The 20,914-nt window shown below is 37.8% G+C and overlaps 1 protein-coding gene across 2 annotated transcripts in view; it reads right to left on the bottom strand.

Moving 5' to 3' along the window:
- Positions 1 to 20,914, bottom strand: part of Noxred1 (NADP dependent oxidoreductase domain containing 1) — a 35,354-nt gene that overhangs the window by 773 nt on the left and 13,667 nt on the right. The window contains exons 2-5 of one of the 2 annotated variants that reach the window (XM_003472329.4): positions 7,674 to 7,873; positions 5,668 to 5,848; positions 5,111 to 5,262; positions 4,270 to 4,492 (exon numbers count right to left, since the gene is read on the bottom strand). In XM_003472329.4, coding sequence (XP_003472377.1) covers positions 4,270 to 4,492; positions 5,111 to 5,262; positions 5,668 to 5,848; positions 7,674 to 7,873 — 756 coding nt within the window. Of the gene's footprint in view, positions 1 to 112; positions 770 to 4,269; positions 4,493 to 5,110; positions 5,263 to 5,667; positions 5,849 to 7,673; positions 7,874 to 20,914 lie in introns of those variants that run through there. The other variant, XR_010045008.1, reaches the window with a different exon arrangement.

Here is a 20,914-nt window from a genome sequence, read left to right as displayed (position 1 = left end):
GTGCCCATAGGGGAACAAAGATATGAATCAAACTGACTTCTGTTTAGAACACAAGTAAATATAATTAACTGCACTTTGACAAGGAGACAAAAGCAATACAATGAGAACGCACCGTTTTTGGCCAGGCGTGGTGGTGCATGACTTTATATAATCCTGGCACGCTGGAGGCTGAGGCAAAAGAATCACTGGGAGTTCAAGGCCAGCCTGGGCTACAGAGTGAGTTCAATCACAGCCTGAACTGCATAGTGAAACCTTGTCTCAAAAAGACAAAAAGAAAACAGCATTTTCAACAAATGATAATAGAACAGTTGGACATATACATGAGAAAAAAACTAATGTAGACACAGACCTTACATCCTTCACAAAAATGAATTTAAAATGTATCACTAATTTAAACTAGCATGGTGGTACACACCTGTAATTCCAGCATGAGGGAGGCTGAGGCAGGAGAACTACCATGATTTTGAGACCAGCTTGGGCTGCATACTGAGTTCAAGGCCAGCCTGTTACAAACTGAAATCCTGTTTCAAAAACCTAAAGAAGCTAAAAAAGAAAAACTCTACAAATGTAAATGTAAAATGTGTAATTATAAAACTCTCAAAAAATAATTGGAAAAAAATCTAGGCTCCCACTGGGTAATGAATTTTTAACTGTACTGTGAAACGTACGGTCCATAGAAGAAAGAAGTGATAAATAGGACTTAATTAAAATTACAGATTTCTGCTCCATGAAAGATACTGTCAAAAGAATGAAAATGTAAGTGATAAACTAGAAGAAAATATCTGCAAAAGATACATCTTTGTTATCCAAAATATACAAAGAACTCTTAAAACTGAACATAAAACTCTTAAAACAATATAAAAATGAAAAACTCAAAAATAAAAAGGCCTTGACAGTCACCTCACCAGAAAAGATGTACACATGGCAAATAAACATATTAAAAGTTCTTCAACATTATGCAGTTCCAAATTAAAACAACAATGAAACAAGTAGCCATTCCTACTAAAAGTGCCAGAATCCAAACCACTGACAACACTAAAAACTAGTAAGGATACAGAGCAACAGGAAATCTCTTTAATTGCTGATACTTCAAAAAAAAATGATACTTCAGAAGACAGTTTGGCAAGATTTTTTAAAAAATAAAATTACCATATGATTCAGCAATCAAACATGTTGGTATTTACTGAAATAAACCAAAAACATGTTTTCCCACAAAAACTTGCTCAACAATATTTATAGGAGCTTTATTCACAGTTATCAAAACTTGGAAACAAGCAAAATGTCCTTTAGTAGATAAATAGATAAACTGTGATAACAGAACCAGCAACAGTATTATTTGGCAGTAAACCAAAATGAACTATCAAGCTATCAGAAGACATGAAAGAAACTTAAATTCACATTATTAAGATAGAAGCCCATCTTAGAAGCCTACATATTCGTGATTCTAACTATATAGCCTTCTGGAAAAGGCAAACTATTGATATAGTAAAAAGATCAGGGGTTGCCAAGTGTTAGAGAGACAAGTGGAGAGAATATAGAGGATACAGCAGTGAAAATTCTCTGTGTGATAGGAGTATGGAAGACACAAATTGTCACATATTTTTCAACTCCTCATACATTTCTTCCCTAAAAGGTGAACCCTAATGTAAACTATGGGCTCAGAGTAATAATAATATATCAGTGTAGGTTTATGAATTTTAGCAGATACACCACTCCGGTGGGGGAGTGTTGATACAGGGGAAGGCTATGCATGCAGGGAAACAGGAAATCTCTCTGTCCTCCTCTCAGTTTTGTTATGAAATTAACTGCTCTTTAAAAAGCTATCTTTTTTAAATTTCAAAGTAGAGGGGAGATTCAATGAAAATATATTCCACAAAGATTATATAAGGGCTGGGGATTTAGCTCAGTGGCATAAGTGCCTGCCTGGCAAGCATGAGGTCATAAGTTTGATCCCCAGTACCGCAAAAAAAAAAAAAAAGATATTAAAATTGTGAACTTTTAGTTATCAGATGATATGGCTTCAAAGTTTTTTTGTTTTTGTTTTTTGAGATAAAGTCTTGCTCTGTAGTACAGGCTGGCCTTGAATTTACTAGGTAGCCTAGGCTGGCCTCTAACGCTCGGCAATCCTCCTGCCTCAGCCTCCTGGGTGCTGGGATGACAGGCGTTTACATCAAACCTGCTGGCTTCAAATTTTGTTGCCACTTTTTTTTTTTTAATTGGTACCGGGGATCAAACTCACAACCACGCACTTGCAAGGCAGGAGCTTATACTGCTGAGCTAAATCCCCAGTCCCTGGCTTCAAACTTTGTAAAAAAAGATGATTAAAAATATGGAATGAATTTGAGAAGCTACAGTCATAATGAAAATACTAATATTCCATTATCAATCTCTTTCTAAAAGACCATCTAACAAGATTTTAGCTTATTACTTTTCCAATTTTATATGCATAAGTATACATGGGATCTTGCAAAATGCAAATTCCCTACACATTTGTCTCAATAGCACATGGAACTTTCTCCAAAATAGGTCTACGAGCCCATATATCATGCTTAAATAAATATGAACAAATCAGAATTATCCCATATACCTTATAAGACTACAGTGCAATGAAATTAAAAATCAATGGCAAAAGACACCACAGAAATTATGCAAATACATGAACATTAATCAATATAGTTTTGAATAATCAGTGGGTCATAGAAGAAATCAAAGAAAAAAATCTGTTTTGAGAATCATGATAATGCCAGCACAATACACCAGAAAGTACAGGACACAATGAAAGCAGTCTTAAAAGGAAAGTTTATAGCTATGAATGCCCACATTGGAAAAATGCAACAAGCACAAATAAAAAACATAATGATACACCTCATGGTCCTAGAAAAGCAAGAACAATCCACATCCAAGACTGTACAAGAAAGGAAATTATAAGGCAAAGATCAAAGAAAATGAGACTAACAAATTCGATAGTATCAATGAACCAAGGAACTTGTTCTTTGAAAGAATAAAGACAATAGACAAATCCTTAGCTACTGTTACCAAAAAGAAAAAAGGAGCCATATCAGTGCAATTAGAAATGAAAAAGGCAAAAATCACAATGGATACCACCAAAATCCAGAAGACTATTAGTAATTACCTAAAAAACCTATACTTAAATAAATTGGAGAATCCAAAAGAAATGGACAGATTTGCACGTATATATAAATTACTAAAATTGAACCAAGAAGATACAGAAACTTTGAATAATCCAATAATAGGCCATGAATTGAGGCAGTAATAAAAACCCCAACAACTAAGAAAACCCCAAGGCCAGAATTTGAGGTGGGACAGAAAAATAGCTAACAAAGGAGAGGCCATAGAGATGGGGGGAAAATGAAGGGATGTGAACTGTCATAAAGGCTAAGAGAAGGGGCTGGGGATTTAGCTCAGTGGCATAAGCGCCTGCCTGGCAAGTATGAGGCTGTGACTTCGATCCTTAGTACAGCAAAGAAAAATAAAGAAATAAAGAAAGGCTCAGGGAAGAGACTGCCTCACTAAGGATGGCGTATTCGTTAGTCAAGGGAGAAAAGGAGTTAATGGAGTCCTGCACATCTACTGACGTGGAAGTCACTAGTAACAACAGCAACAACGTTTACATATTAGATTCCCGAAGACTCACAGGATTTAATTTTATAATTATCAATGTATAGAGAAATGGCACTTTCATGTTTGTGGAGATGATTTGAGAAGCAATTTGGGACTATATATTCTCTAATCCAGAAATTCTCCCACAGATTTAGTGCAAGAATATCTAAAGCAGCTTTTTGTGCAAAATTTGGAGCAGGGGAAAGAAACTACAACTTTATGAAGCGGAAATAGGAGGAATAAATTTAATTAAGTAAAAGTATCAAATCGACGTCTACACTCATAAATGAAGTAGATATAATTATACTAACATAGAATGATATCTATGTTATAGGATATAAAAAATCAGTATTGTAGTTCCCAGGTGTGTAGCACCATACATAGGAATCGATATGTATGTATGGCATAATGACAATATAAATATATATTTGTAAATGCATTGATAAGACAAAATAAAAAACTTTAAGAAGTAAAATTAATGAAATGGGGTATGGAAGGCAAAGGAGGCTTTACTTTTCCACTGGCTGAATTTTTGTAAAAGTGCATTATTTTATCAATTTTTTAGAGAATATGAAAGGATAAAACAAATAAAAGTCTGACCAGATGAGTCCTGGAGAAATCTGAATAGCCAGCTGTCTGTCGTCTTACCTTTTATGAAACATATTCTTCATGTAGACTGTGTTGACAAAATCTGCTAACTGAAATTTGGGGCAAGATGTTTCATCTGTTTTACAGCCTTCGTAGTGCACAGAAAGAAACACTTTATTCAGAAGCTGCAGCGCCTGTGAATGGGCCATGTTGCTTGCTGTACAGATGTTTAGGCATGCATAGAACACGCCCTCCAACCATTTGATATTAAGGGTTATTCCCCCTGAACATCAATGAAAAGATATTAACAATTAGCAGTAGGGAACATAGTTGCAGCAAACATAGAATAAACCCCAGCTAGTGAATAGAACCCATTTTTTGTCAACAAAGATTGGTAATATGGACCTCAAGATAAGCAAACACTCTCCCCTCCTAGGCCAACAGCTCTCTTTGCCCTTTGTAACACATAAGGTGTTGATTATACCAAAGAAGGACAGATGCCACTAAGTAGAGATTACTAATGGCAAAAGCTCCTCCAGAATGATCTTTGCCAATGAGGAAAAGGAACTCAGGCAACTGTGAAATTACAGCCATTTCATCCCTAGACATCACATTTGCCTGTTTAAATAAGCTGTTTTCTCTGCGTATTTCCAGTTCCTCCTCAAAGGATCAAATAATAAGCCCTCTCAACTCTTCCTAACAAAGGTTGTTCTTCCCACCATCGTCCTCATACCGAATCTAAATGGCTGAGGATGTGTCTAACTTGTGCTTCCTCACCCTTCCCCAACACACAGCATAGAGATCTAACAATATGGCAAAAAAAATCCCCACAAACAAACAATATGGCAACAGGACAAAAGGAAAATTTTAAAAGAACGCTAGAAATATAGTGAACTATTACCGGCAGGACTGTAAGGGCAGGTAGCCCGAAAAATCACAGGATCTCGGAGGGCAGCGGTAATTTCTTTATTGGCCCCCCAGATGTTGTCAAAATCCTCAGTACACTGATACTTAGGCCGCAAAATATTGGTGGTGTTCAGCAGTAGTTTCAACCTGGAAGCCACCAAGACAGGGCATGCAGACAGATGCTTCCTGCACAGCGCTGCTCAGAGGCAAAGCAGGTCTGGATCTGTGCTGAGGTCACAAATTAGTGAGATTGTTCATTCATCCACCTAACAAACCTTTACTGAATGTTGTAATGTGTCCAGCACTGGGATAGATACTAGTGTCTGGATAGACACTAGAACAAAAATAACACTGGACACAATTTCAGTAGTCTTTCAATGTGTTAACTGGTGGGTTCTCTTCTCACTAATACACAGAAGAATATTATTAATACTATATTAATAAGAATTAGAATTAATTAAGAATATTATTAATACTATACTATTAATACTATTATTAATACTATAATACACAGAAGTTAAACCTAAGCACCAGTTCATCCTAACAAGATACCTGGGGAGTGGGATGGCAGCTACGAAGCTGTACACCACGCAGGTGGTCTTAAGGCTGTTTTGAATTTCTAAGCAGATACGAGGCAGCTGAGATGGCACGCAGCAGAGGAATAGCACGTTGGCCCAAACAACCAGATAAGCATTATGGTAAAAGCACTGGACGCCCAGTTTCTGGAACTCAGCTGGGAAGGATAAGAAAGGAAGGAAAGAGCACAGTATAAAGGACTTTTACCTAAACATCAGCCACAGGGGAGATCACTGTTTTATCTCAATAAAGGAACCCAAGCCTTCTTGCCACATAACCCCGAAGACATTCCTGTCTGCCGTCTATAAGCTATGTCCTAACCCCATTACTGAGCAGGGGGCCACGGCAGCAGTGCTTGAGATTATGATGATTCACCTTTGGCTTAATTTTAGACCAAATGCTGAAATTGTTCAAGATTTTTAAGCAGGAAAAAAAATCTCTAAGAAACCTTTTGATTCAATTTAGTAAAGGGTTATCATGTACCAGATAATGTACAATGCCCTTCCTTACAGTAGACAGTAGAGACTGGGCAAAGTTTGGAAGGATTTCCTAGTTTCTGTGAAGTATATAAGTTAATGTTAATAAGTTTTTTTAATAAATGTAGGACAGTATACTAGGTATCGTGGTGCACATCTGAAATCTCAGTACAAAACAGAGGTGGGAGGGTTGTAAGTTTCAACCCAGCCTGGGAAACTTAGTGATCTACCAAAACAAAAAACAAAACAGGCACTGAGCTTTACCCCTCTTATACTAAAGAAAAAATAAACCAAAGTATATGGTTCCATTAATAAAATTCTAGAATATAAAAACAAATCTAGGGGCCAGGAATTTAGCTCAGTGGTTCAAGCGCTTACCTGGTAAGTACAAATTTGTGAACTTGATCCCCAGTACCAAAAATCAATCAATCAATTAATTAATGACAAACAAAACAAATCTATAGTGACAGAAATCATTGTCACTGGTTTCTTGAGCAGGGAACTGAAGAGAGATAGAGAAATAAGTATCATAAAGACAAAAGGCAACTTTTCAGCTTTGACTGCATCCATGGGTGTACATGTGTCAAAACTCCAAATTGTACAGTTGGTGTACAGCTTATTGAATCTAAGTATTATCTTAATAATGCTATTCCTATTTGGGTGTTGTTAGTTTTTAAGACAGGGTCTTGTTATGTAGTTCAAGCTGATTTTGAACTCAAAAGATAGCCTAGGCTAACCTCAAACTTGCAGCAAGCCTCCTGCCTCAGCCTCCAGTGCTGGGATTAACAGGTGTGTGCCACCGAGCTTTGTGCTACCATGCCTGGCCTACATCCATACTTTGAAAAGCTGTGCAATCTCAAAATCATTTATTACGTTAAATTTGATTTCTTTACTGATGTAAATAAGTTTTAAATCTTGAGTGGGGAAAACAAAAAAACCAAAGGAAAATGGTGTGGATCACCCAGCCAGACACACAGCGCAGAGCTGACAGATGCAGCATATCTGCGTTGCAGGCAGCACCACGTGAGTGTGCCCAGAGCTGGTGGAACAATGGGAGGGCTTAAAAAATCACTACTTCAAGAATGTTAAAGATATGGGAATAAGCTTGTAAAACATTAAATGGAAAAATCAGGATACAACTTTGGGTGTGGTGACTCACACCTGTCATCCCAGCACTCAAGAGGCTGAGGCAGAAGGATCACTGAGAGTTTGACGCCAGTCTGGAATACAGAGTGAGTTCAAGGCCAGCCTGAACCACATAATGAGACCCAGTGTCCCCCCCACACACACAATTAAAGCTGTCTTTCCACTTTTTCCCAGAACTAGCAAGCTCAGAACTCTGCATGCTGCATACAAGGACTCCTTTATAAGCGAGCCTTTCAAAATGGGATGGGGATTTAGCTCAGCGGCATAAGCGCCTGCCTGGCAAGCACGAAGTCGCCAGTTTGATTTCAGATACTCTTCCCCCAAAAAAGGGCTTCGTCAACGCGGCACACCAGTCCTCACTCAAGCATTCGGGCCTCCGCGTGGAGATGCGCAGGCTCTCAGCGGGGACCGGGCCGAGCTGCAGCAGCGCGCTGGTCAGCTGCTTCCCGAGGTGGCCGCCTCCGATGATGCCCACTTTCAACTTCTCTTCCTCAACAGCGGCCAAGTCAGCCGAATCACCTGTCAGTGATGTGGAATCTTGATTCTCATGTATTAGTTCTCTGAAGAATGAACAAACACACTGATACATACCTGCTCACACGGCAGCTCTTCTGCCAACTTCTGATGTTCATTACGTTAATTTTCTCAAATAGGAGCCTGGTGGCACCTTAAGTAACTCAGAGACGTGGGGTCTCAATTGTGTGCCATTTACCCAGTCTCTTAGGCAATGAAATTTCCTAAAAAGTAAACCACACCCATTTTTCAAGGGACCAAAACGGGCTCAAAATACTACTGTATATCTTTTTGTTACATGTACTATGCAAGCTCCTGCTTGCTTAGAAACAAGGCCTGAGTAAGTATCATGTCACTGACTTCGGGCCATTGTCCTATGCCACACTGTGTAACCATTTCCTTTATGTGATTGTTCATTTGTTTTGTTTTCTAGGCAGAGAGCTGTTGCCATTTTTATCATGGTTAGAAACTAAGACAAAAAAAGCACCTAGCATAAAATTTACTACCTTAACGATTTTAACTTTATTGTGCATCTGGAACCTTTTCATCTTGGAAAGCTGAAATTCCACATCCACTAAACACCTCATTTCCCTTCTCCCAACCCCTGGAAATTACCATATTTTTTTCTTTTTCCTGTTTAGCTACTTTGGATACCTCATACAAGTAAGATCAGGCAGTACTTATGATTTGTAGCTGCATTATTTCACTTAGCATGTCTTCAAGCTACATCCGCGTTGCAGCATACCAGAGAATTTCCTTCTTTTTAAAGGCTAAATAATACCCTATTATGTGTATACAATACAATTTCTTTATTCATCACCAGTGGATGTCTAGGTGTTTCTGCATCTTGGCTATTAGGAATGCTGTGATGAACATGGGTATGCAAATATCTCTTTGAGAACCTGTTTTTAATTCTTTAGGATATACACCCAGAAACACAATTTCTGTATCATATGGCAACTGTGTTTTTAATTTTTTGAGGAATTTACAAATTGTTTTCCACAGTAGCTATACAACCTTACATTCTTACCAATCATGTACAAGGATTCCCATCTGGTTTTCTAATAGTGGTCATTCTAACAACAACAAGATGATATTTTAGCTGGGTGTAGTGGTATATATCTATAATCCAACACTTGGGAGTCTGAGGCAGGAAGTTTGAGGCCAACCTGGCCTACATAGTGAGTTCAAATTCAACCTGAACTACATAGTAAGACACTGTCTCAAAAACAAAACAAAAAGGGGTGATATGTCATTGTGGTTTTTATTTGCATATTACTGATGATTAATAATGTTTTCATGAGTCCGGAAGAACATGGTAGATAGATAGTGGCAGCCTCAGAGGCTCTCTGAGAAACCGCACTTGAAATCCAGGAATTGTGCTGGGCAGGAAGTCCTAGGCGAGGGGGGATATTCTTTGCCGACCCAGGAATGAACTAAATTAAGAGAAACCAACTAGAAACACAATCCTGGTGATACAGCAGGAACAGATAAGGTCTCAGCACAGAAGCTGGACCTTGCGCCACTGGAAACTTTGATCTGAATTTCCTGCAGCCCCTGTTGTGTCCTGGTCAGCACTGTGCGGAGAGAGGCACAAAAGCTCAGAGAGTGGGAAGCATTGAATGGAGTTGGGAGCAGGGCTGGCCGGGTGCCCTGCAATGACCTGCGGTGAGTGAGCGGATCGGGACCCTTCCATAGAGAAGGAGGCTTCAGCGGAGGACATACTCGGACTGGGCAGACTGCCTGGAACAGATGCTGTAGTGACTTCAGTCACATATCCCCCTCTCAAGTGGGATTGGTGGGGAGTGCCTGCCCTGCAAGACACCACTGGCTGAGACCCAGTAGGCTAGCCCAACCCAGGTCCCAGCGCCTGGAGGTGCACCCTAGCGGTGAAGCCTTCAGTAGGTTAACCTGGAGGGGCAGGCCCGGCATAGATTGCCCAGGTCTGTGTCTCCCTGGGGTGCTGCGGTGGGCGGGGACACCTAGCCGGCGCAATTCAAACAGACTGTGGCCAACAGGGAAGGAAGCTGGGCCTCCTATATACACTTATATATAAGGAACAAAGAATATGGGAAGAGGGAGCAACAAGAAAAGGTCCTCGGCCCCCAATCCTGAGAAACATGCAATAGCAGACATGGCACCAATAGACATAAAGCGCTATCTCCGGAGTCTCATAGACGAGTTCAGGAATGAAGTTATTAATGACCTGAAGCAAGACATAAGCAGAATAGGTAGAGAAATGCTAAGCACTGCCCAAGAAAAAACAGATGGTAGAATGGAAGAACAGAAAAAAAGGGGAGAATTGTTTGATGGAGAAAATAGAGAAAGCATAGAATACATGAAGCAGGTTCAAAGAGATTACCAGGAAACTAAAAACATATCGAAAACTGGCATAACAGCTTGAAAGAAACTAAGGACAGATTATCTGAACTGGAGGGCAGATTTGTAATATGGGAGCATGAAATGAAAAACTTCTTAAAAATAACAAAAAAACCCCAGCAATAATACAAAAGCTAGAAGATGATAAGAGGATCTATAATTTAAGAATTAAGAACATAAAGAGAAGAAGTGGGAACACAAATGGACTACAAAAGCTATTCACAGAAATAATCCAAGAGAATTTCCCTAATTTAGCAAAAGGTAAAGATACTCAGATATATGAGGCATACAGGACTCCAGCCACCTACAACCCAAACAGAGCTACACCCAGGCATATAATAATCAAAATTCCAGAAATCCAATATAAGAACAGAATATTAAAAGCCATCAGAGACAAGAAACAGATCACTTACAAGGGAACACCCATCAGAATTACAGCAGACTTCTCGGCACAAACCATCAAATCACAAAGAGCGTGGGGGGAAATAATTCAAGCTTTGAAAGATAATAACCACCAGCCAAGATTGATATATCCTGCACAACTGTCCCTAGAAATTGATGGAAAAATAAGGTGCTTCCAGGATAAAGAGGAACTAGGGGAATTTGCAACCACTAATTCAATGCTACAGAGAATACTGCAGGATATTCTAAAAAAGAAAAATACAAAGAATCCAGAAATAGTGGCAGAGAGGCCACAATGAATGGAGCAGAAAACAAAATGAAGAAGACAAACTGACAACTAATGACAGAAAAAGAGCTCAACAGAAATGAGGCAGAGAAGATCGGAAGGTAGAAACAGCTGTTTTGGAGAGGATGGGACATCATAGTAGCTAGTGCTGATTTGGTAATCATCTTGTTTTGAAGTCCCATCAAACTTGTATTCTTCTGTCTTCATCAGTCTTAAAAGGTTGTATCTTATTGGATTTTATTATATATGATAATATAAGCAAAAACTTTTATAGACAAGGAGTTTATATAGAAACCATTGTTCATTTTCTGTTAATTGGTCCTAAATACCCTGTAATGATGTCATTCTCTTGAATGGTTTTATAGTGTCTTGGTGTGTTTGGTGCTACAATGTACGAAGTTGTACTCAGGGATTTCAGGGAAAGAGACACTATGGTAACTATTTTTATGTCAGGATATCTTGTGGTGAAACACTATTTTGCTCAGGTGGTTGTGATTTGACCTGCACTGTTCTGTTATGCCCTCTTTTATATCAATCCCTTTTTCTGAATTATTTACTTTTTTCTTTTTATTTTTTTAATTAAGGGAAAAATAAATAAAAAAATAGCAGGATACATTATAGTAACCTACTTTGATTTCCTATTAACTTGATTTGAAATCCTGTATTGCCCTCACCATCTTGTTTTGACTGATTTTCCTCTCTTCTGCTTTGCTTGATAGTACCAAGTTCGAAAGTATAGACAAGACAGTAAGAATCATTATGACGCCCATTCCGGTTGACTATTATTTTCTTTTAAAATCCTGTAATGTCTCCAATGCTTTAGCTTTATTCTTTACTGTTTAGTTCAATTTTTTATAACTGCCAATTCTTCTTAAAATAGCAAGAGGCAGTATGGTAACCATTGTTGATCACCTTATATTTTGTTTTTACATTATCTATTATGTCCATCCTTTTGATTTGACTGACTCTTTTCTGTTATGTCACATTTGGTTTTACTCTCTTCAAAAAAAGTAATAAGAACTGTGGGAGTAATAAAACCCAAAATGTGTAATTGTCATTGTACAAAAGAAAGAAAAAGAAAGTGCTCTAAAGGTTATAACTGCATAAGTGTATAAGATAGACAACCATATTACTGAGTGTTTTTTGGATCATTGAACAAAACTGTTTGCACTCTCACTGTTTGAAAGTCCACTTTATATGCTTCAATAATGTAACTTGAACAACTATTTCTAAGATGAGAATATGTAATCTATTAACTAGTGATTTCTTACTGTTTATTTTTTAAATTTTGTATCACTTGTACCCTTTTTCTGTTTTTTTTTTTTCCTTTTTCTCCTTAAATTAAAAAAAATAATGTGTTCATATACTTGTTGGCCTTTTCTATATATTCCTTGAAGAACAGTCAAAGTATTGTGACAGGGTCTCACTATGTAGTTCAGGCTGGCCTTAAACTCACTGTGTAGCCCAGCCTGGCCTAAAACATGTGGGGATCCTCCTCTTTCAGCTTTCTGAGTATTAGGGTTACAGGTGTGCACCACTATGCCCTGATGAAGTACCATTTTCAAAGTTGAGTTATTTGGTTTGGTACTGAGTTGTAGGAGGTCTTTATATATACTGGATGTTAACTCCTTATTGTATATGGTATGTAAATGTTTTCTCCTAGTCCCTAGGTTGTTTTATACTGTTGTTTCCTTTGATACACAAAAGCTTTTAAGTTTAATGTAACCCTATTTGTATATTTTTGCTTCTGTTGCATGTTTTTGGAGTATTTGTGAAATCAAGCCAAATCCAATGTCATGTAGTTTTCTCCCTATATTTTCTACTAAGAATTGTGCATTCTTAAGTCTTAGATCTTTCGTGCCTTTGGAGTTGACTTTTGTATGTGGTGCAAGCTAAGAGACCGGCTTCATTCTTTCAGATATACAAATCCTGTTTTTCTAAGGCCATCTGTTGAGGTGACTACCCTTTTCTCCATTGTGTAGCCATGGCACCCTTATTGAAGACCATTTGATTATGTATGTGAAGATTTATTTCTAGGCTCTATTTTTATTTGGGTGGTTTTTTGGCATCTTTATGGCAGTACCAAGCTGTTTTGATCAGTTTACCTTGGTAATATGTTTTGAAATTTAAAAAGTAGATTTCTAGTTTTTTCTTTCTCAAGACTGTTATGGCTATTCTTTGAGGTTCCATATGAATTTTTTTACATTTGGACAAAAAAAGACATTTGGGGTTCTGATAAGGATTGCATTGAATCTATAGATTACTTTGAGTAGTATGAACATTTTAACACTATTAAGTCTTCTAATCCATAAATACAAGAAATCTATTTACTTTTGCCTTCTCAATCTCCTTCAACATTGTTTTGTAGTTTTCAGTGAACAAGTTTTTCATATCTTTAAGTTTATTACTAAGTACTTTATTCTATTTGATGATGCTACTGTAAATAGGATTATTTTTTTTTTCTTCTGTGTGTGTGTCTCTTGGGTACCGAATCTCAAGCATGCTAAGCATATATCTAATATTTAACTATACTCACAGTTGAGACCTTTTTTTTTTTTGGTACCAGGGATTGAACTCACAACCTTGCACTTGCCAGGCAGGTGGAGACTTTTTTAACTTTCTCTTCAGATCATTCATTATTATAAAAATTAACTGATTTTTGAGTGCTGCTTTCATATTCTACAACTTTTATGAATGTGTTTATTGGTTCTACCAATTTTTGTGAGGTCTTAAGAATTTCTCCAGATAAAATCATTCCATTGTGAACAGAGATCATTTTAATTTTTCTTTCGCAATTCAGACATCTTTTACTTATTATGCTCACCTAATTGCTCTAGCTATGGCTTCCAGTATTTTCTTGATTAAAAGTGGTAAAAAGTGAGAATCCTGGCCTTGTTTCTGACCTCAGACAGCTTCCAAGATTTAGCTGTTATGAATTGTTCTATTATAAACATGTATGGAGGACCACCAGGACAGTTTTCCTTAATAGAAGCCATAGAGCTTTCAGATTTTCATCACTGAATGTGATGTTAGATAGGGATTTTCATATATGGCCTTTATTATGTTAAGATATACTATTTTGTAGGCTATTTTTTTAATGAAAAGGCATTGATTTTTGTTAACTGCCTTTTCTGCATCAATTGAAATAATGTGGTTTTTGTTCTTTATTTTGTTATTGTGGTATATTGACTAACTTTGTATGTGAAAGGTTTCTGCCCTGGTATAAATTACTGGACATTATGATGGTGATCTCACATGGTGAAGGCCAAAGCAAAAACAACCCTTACCCTGAGGACCACTTCCTCCTCCTTCCCCTTCAACCCTGATTACAACTTCCTCTTTCCTTTTCCCTGTGCACAAAGAGGATTCCAATCAGTCATCAATGCCTGCCCCAAGTGCTGCTTCCAGTCAGAGATCATAAAACCTCCACCATGTTTGTCTCTGGCATAGGAGAATGCCCAACTGCATGAGTGGTGTGCTCCTCTCTACATCCTCAATAAAGGCCACTTTTTCTTCCCTTTTGCTTCTCTATTGTGCCAGAAAATCCTAAAGTGTTGAATCGTCTTTGCATTTGAGGAATAAGTTTTACTTAGTCATAGTATATAATCCTTTTAATGATGCACTGAATTCACTTTGCTAATATTTTGTAGATGACATTGGCATCAATATTCATCGGGAATATTGGTCTATAATTTTCTTGTAGCCTTTATCTGGCTTTGGTATCGGATAATGCTGCACTCATGAAACAAGTTTAAGAAAAATATGTCAATTTTTCTTTAAATGTTTGATAGAATCTTCAAGTGAAGACACCTGGTCCCAGAATTTCTTTTGTTAGGACGGTTTTTGCATACTGATTCAATCTCCTTACTAGTTATGGGTCTGCTGAACTTATTTTTTCAGAATTGAATCTTGGTTAACAGTAAATTTCTAGGAATTTTTTTATCTCCTTGATATTATCCAATTTCTTTGTATACAACTATTAGTAGTAATCTCTTTTCTTAGTCTAGATAAAGGCCTGTCAATTTTGTTGATTTTTTTTTAAAGAGAATAAAACAGCTGGCCATGGCAGATTCCAGGAGGCTGCACAAGAAAGCAATTCGTCCGCCCTCCTAGTAAAGCGCCTCCCTCTGGCACGAGCCAGGAGAAGACCCAATCAATTGCTCCTGTGAGCCTACAGGCCTGCGGGTTGGGAATCAAACATCACTCACACACACACACACACACACACACACACACACACACACACACCCGTTAGCAGCTGGGGACAGAGGTTTGAGCATCTCTTGAGAGGATGACTGTATGCAATATAGCAAAATGGGGGATTTCCTTCTATCTTCTGTTTGAAGGCAAATGTTTTTACTGTTTTGTTTCCTTATGATTAACTGTTTTACTCTATTCAATATTCTCTTTTGATTTGTCTTATAATGTTCTGTTTTTGGTTTGATTTCACTATACCTAATTGGCTAGACAACTATTGTGAAGATAACAAGATATACTATGGTACCTATTACTGTTATCCCAGTAACCTGCTCTGAAGTTCTGAACAAATTTCACTACATTGTCTCGGTTGGCTTTGTTCTGTTTTGTTCTGTTGTATTTTTATTACCTTAAAAAAATAAAGAGAATAAACCCAATCAAAACCAACCAATGTAAGATACAGAACTTCAAAACATTATGAAATCAATAATACTTACCATAATGCCTTTTGATGTCTTCCAAATAACTGCAGATAACTTCAGACATAGTGAAAATCAAATAGAACAGAATATAATAGAAACAATAAAAACAAAACAATGAATGCAATAAAAGACTTCAAAACAAGCCAAGAGTAAATCCAAAACTGCTACCATAATGTATCTTGCTATCTTTTAAATAGCTACTCCTGCCATTGGATTTGACATAATCAAACAAAAGAGAGTAAAACTCAACTCAGCCAAACAAAGGAAGCAATATAGGACCTCCAAAACAAGACCGCAGGAAATCGACAATGGCTACAGCTCTCAGAAGGAGATTCCCCTCCCCACAAATGTCACACTGCATACTACTATCCTCTGAACCTATGATCAGACCACTGGCCCTAGACCTGCAATGTTAGTGAAACACCAAAACACCACAGGCATCTAATTTCATTTTACCTCCATAGCTATAATCACAGCCTGTGTTTCTCCAGATAAGCCAGTTGCCTGAGGGGATGGGTGGGTACTTCTTGTTTGCCAGCCCACGTGCTGGAAGGGGCTGGGGTCAGGCTGTTCCAGTCTAGCAGCAGCCTGTGCACAAGGTGCTGGCCCCCAGCTGGGCTTGCTTGCTGGTATGGACTTGTTCTCCCTACTTCCGGTGCACAAATGGCACTGAGTCATGGGCAGAGGCTGGGGTCTGGCTGTTCCAGTTTGGCGGCGGCCTTTGAGTGGCGCCACTTCTCAGACTGGGCTTGCTTCAATTTTGTTGATAGTTTTTTTTTATTTAAAGAAAGACAAAATAAGATAGAAAATGGGCAGAAGTAGTACATACTTTCAAAGAAAAGAAATAGTAATAAATCACTAGCTGATGTATACATACTGTCCCCCTATATATAGTTGTTCAAGGTACACAAGTGGAACATATAAACGGGATTTCAACCAGGGAGACTGCAAACAGTTCTGTTTAGCTATCCAACAAAAACTAAGTATTATGGCTATCAATCCTATACACTTAGACATGTACGCATTTATCCGTATCTTCATTTATGTTGAGACCTAACAGAGCATATTAGATTAAAATCCTTCTGAACAAAGATTAATAATATTGCTGGATTTCACATCATAACCTCCGGAATCAGGATTGGGTACTGCAGTGCCATTTTCTTTCTTTCAAAAGTTTTTGTTCATTTCATCATGTGTCATCAGATCAGTGCTCATAAACTGTTTATAGGTTTTACGTAAGCTTGAGTCTTAACATGTATTTCTATCCTTTCTATGTTAGAGGGAAAAACATAACAAAGCAGGACAGAACTAAACTTTTTCCTATAGACATATAAAACTAAAAAGACATATAAATCTGCTGTATAAAGAGTTCTATCCTGGTCACTGTGCTGTTTCTTATCATCAACAGAATTGGCTATATCATCAGATAAAGTATAATTAAGCATATCAGTACATAACAGAATTAAAAGAAATATAGCTTTATAGATAGTATAGAGCTACAAAAACAGGTAATAATCAAATCAGAATGGATACCGTAGTGAATCATTGTCATTTTCAGTATAGTTGTCTGTACTCCTCAACTTGTTGCCATCAACCTTACAGGTTTTGAATAAAATCCGTCAATAATAATCAGCAATCAAACAAATCAGATTTAACTAAGATCAGTCTTGATATAACAGCATAAGTCATACATGGATCCTGATTGAGTTAATAGGGAATTAAAGATGTCCCCTATGCTATGGACAGCCGTCCATGCCCCTCAAATCCAATGCTTGTATACAAACTAGGACAGAAGGAGTTCTAACCAAACAGAGTGGTGTGAGTAATAGGGGCTTTAATTCTTGATACACTATTAGCTATATCTTCTGCTGGTTTTTTTTTTTTTGAGGACTATTCCTCCCTTTTACTCCCCCAGAATGAACTGTGTATTTTTGGGTCTCCCCAACACTCATAGTTTTGTATTGGGGGGACAACCTGCTATTTACTTAAGTGTTTCTGAACCTTCTCACTCCTGGGCTGGATTTCTAATTATATTTCTTCATTTCTTAAAGCCTGTCTGTTCAACCTACCATACATACTGGTCTAGTTACCCCTATTACTCTCTGGTTCCCTATCACATCGAATTCCATTTTCTCATGTTTGATTTTGGTCTATAAACCTTCTTCAGGCTAATTATATTTCCTATAAAGAGCCTCTCGGTGGACCCTATCTCTTGATTCACTCTGCCTGCTATTCTCTATTTTTTCCCTGAAGTTAGGGTATCTAGGCCATCTATATTAGAAACTATATCCAACCTTCTCTGCCTCATTTTTGTTGGGCTCTTTTTCTGTCATTAGTTGTCAGTTTGTCTTCTTCATTTTGTTTTCCGCTCCATTCATTGTGGCCTCTCTGTTACTGTTTTTGGAATCTTGTTATTTTTCTCTTTTAGAATGTCCTGCAGTATTCTCTGTAGAGTTGAATTGGTGGTTGCAAATTCCCCTAGTTCCTCTTTCTCCTGGAAGCACCTTGTTTCTCCATTAATTTCTAGGGACAGTTGTGCAGGATATATCAATCTTGGCTGGAAGTTATTATCTTTCAAAGCTTGAATTATTTCGCCCCATGCTCTTCGTGATTTGATGGTTTGTGCCAAGAAGTCTGCTGTAATTCTGATGGGTGTTCCCTTGTAAGTGATGTTTCTTGTCTCTGATGGCTTTTAATATTCTGTTCTTATATTGGATTTCTGGAATTTTGATTATTATATGCTTGGGTGTAGTTTTTTGGGGGTTGTAGGTGGCTAGGGTCTTGTATGCCTCATACATCTGAGTATCTTTACCTTTTACTGAATTAGGAAAATTCTCCTGGATTATTTCTGTGAATAGCCTTTGTAGCTCATTTGTTTGTGTCCCTACTTCTTCCTTTACTTTTTTTTTTTTTTTTTTTTTTTTTTGGTGGTACCGGGGATTGAACTCATAACCTTGTACTTGCCAGGCAGGCACTTATGCTGCTAAGCTAAATCTCCAGCCCCATACATTCTTAATTCTTAAGTTTTAGATCCTATCATCTTCTAGCCTTTGTATTATTGCTGTTTGTTTCCTTGTTATTTTTAAGAAGCTTTTCATTTCATGCTCCCACATTATAAATCTGTCCTCCAGTTCAGATAATCTATCCTTAGTTTCTTTCAAGCTGTTGCTAGCTTTCAATAGAGTTTTTAGCTTCCTGGTAATCTCTTTGAACCTGCTTCATGTATTCTGTTTTCTCTATTTTCTCCATCAAACAATTCTCCCCTTTTTTTCCTGTTCTTCCATTCCACCATCCATTTTTTCTTGGGTGGTGCTTAGCATTTCTCTAACTATTCTACTTATATCTTGCTTTACTTCATTAAATACTTCACTTTTGAACTCGTCTGTGAGGCTCTGGAGATATTGCTTTATGTCTGTTGGTGCCGTGTCTGATATTGCATGTTTTCTGTCCTCATTCTCTTTTGCATTTACCTTTCCTGGATCAGTGTTCTCAGGATTGGAGACTGAGAACCCTTTCTTGTTGCCTCCTCTTCTCATATTTTTTGTTTCTTCCAATCAGGCGTATATAGGAGGCCCAGTTTCTTTCTTTGTGGGTTACAGTTTGTTTGAATCGTGCCGGCTAGGTGTTCCCACCCACTGCAGTGTACTAGGGAGACACAGACCTGGGCAGCTTCTGCTGGGCCCGCCCGTCCAGGTCAGTCAACCTGCTGAAGGCTTCACTGCATTAGGGTGCACTGCCAGGTGCAGAGACCTGGTTTGGGCTAGCCTACTGGGTCTTAGTCCGTAGCGTCACCCAGGTCAAGCACTCAACCCCATTCCCACTTGAAAGGGGAATATGCAAGTAAAGTCCCTGCAGCATCCTGTTCCGGTTAGTCTGCCTGGTCCCAAAATGTCCTCTGTTGGAGCCTCCTAGTCTATGGAAGGGTCCCTGTTCCTCTCACTCATCACACGTCAATGCAGAGCTCCCCGCCAGCTCTGCTCTCAATTCTGTTCCCTGATTCCTGCTCTCAGAGCTTTTGCATCTCTATCCTTGCTGTGCCAATTCAGATGTAGCAGTGGCAGCAAGAAATTCAAATTGCGGTTTCCAGAGGTGCAGGTTCCAGCTTCAGCGCTGAGATTTTATCTGTTCTGTTCATAGCACTGGGATTGGGTATCCAGTTGATTTCTCTCAGCTTAGTTCATTCCTGGGTTGGCAGGGAATATCACCACCTGCTTAGGACTCCTCACACCGCACCATTCCTGGATTCTAAGCTGGCTATCTCAGAGAGCCTCTATAGCTGTTATCTACCTGCCATGTTGTCCCCCTTATCAATTTTGTTGATATTTTTAAAAAATCAGTTTTTAGGGCTGGGGATTTAGCTCAGCGGCATAAGCACCTGCCTTGCAAGCATGCGGTAGTGAGTTCAATTCCCAGTACCAAAAATAAAAAAAATAAAATAAAACCCAATTCTTAGTTTCAACATATTTTACCACTGTTTTTCTATTTTGTTTACTTTTGCTTTATCATTTTGTAATTTCCCTTCTTTTGCTAGCTTTGAATTTTGTTTCTTTTTTTTTTATTATGGAGAAAAAGAAAAAAAAACAAATAGTGCATAAGTTATACAGAATTTCAGAAAAAATAATAGGAAATCACTAGTTAATAGATTACATACTGTTATCTTAGAAATAGTTGTTCAAGTTACAAAATTAAAGCATATAAAGTGGACTTTCAAACAGTGAGACTGGAAACAGTTTTGTTCAATGATCTAACAAAACTCAGTAATATGGTTATCCATCTTATACACTTAAATATATATGCAGTTATATTCTTTAGAGCACTTTCTTTTCCTTTCTTTTGTACAATGACAATTACACATTTTGGGTTTTATTACTCCCACAGTTCTTATTACTTTTTTTTGAAGAGAGTAAAACCAAATGTGACATAACAGAACAGGGTCAGTCAAATCAGAAGGATGAATATAGTAGATAATGTAAAAACAAAATACTAGGTGATCAAGAATGGTTACCATACTGCCTCTTGCTATCTTAAAAAGAACTGCCGATATCATCAGTTATAATAAAACTGAACAAAACATTAAAGAATAAAACCAAAACATTGGAGACATTACAGGGCTTTAAAAGAAGATAATAGTCAACCGGAATGGGCGTCATAATGAATCTTATTGTCTTTACAGTTGTTGCTTATACTTTTGAACTTGGTACTATCAAGCAAAGCAGAATAGAGGAATATTAAAGCAAGATTGTGAGGGCTATACAGGGTTTCAAATCAAGTTAATAGGAAATCAAAGTGGGTTACTATAATGTATCCTGCTATATTTTTATTTTTCCCTTAATTAAAAAGAA

This window comes from Cavia porcellus, unplaced genomic scaffold, assembly GCF_034190915.1.
Source record: "Cavia porcellus strain 051 isolate PalLab524CR breed Dunkin Hartley unplaced genomic scaffold, mCavPor4.1 scaffold_31, whole genome shotgun sequence".
Taxonomy (NCBI): domain Eukaryota; kingdom Metazoa; phylum Chordata; class Mammalia; order Rodentia; family Caviidae; genus Cavia; species Cavia porcellus.
Note: the sequence above shows the minus strand (reverse complement) of the source record. Positions and strands in the feature narration are given on the sequence as shown.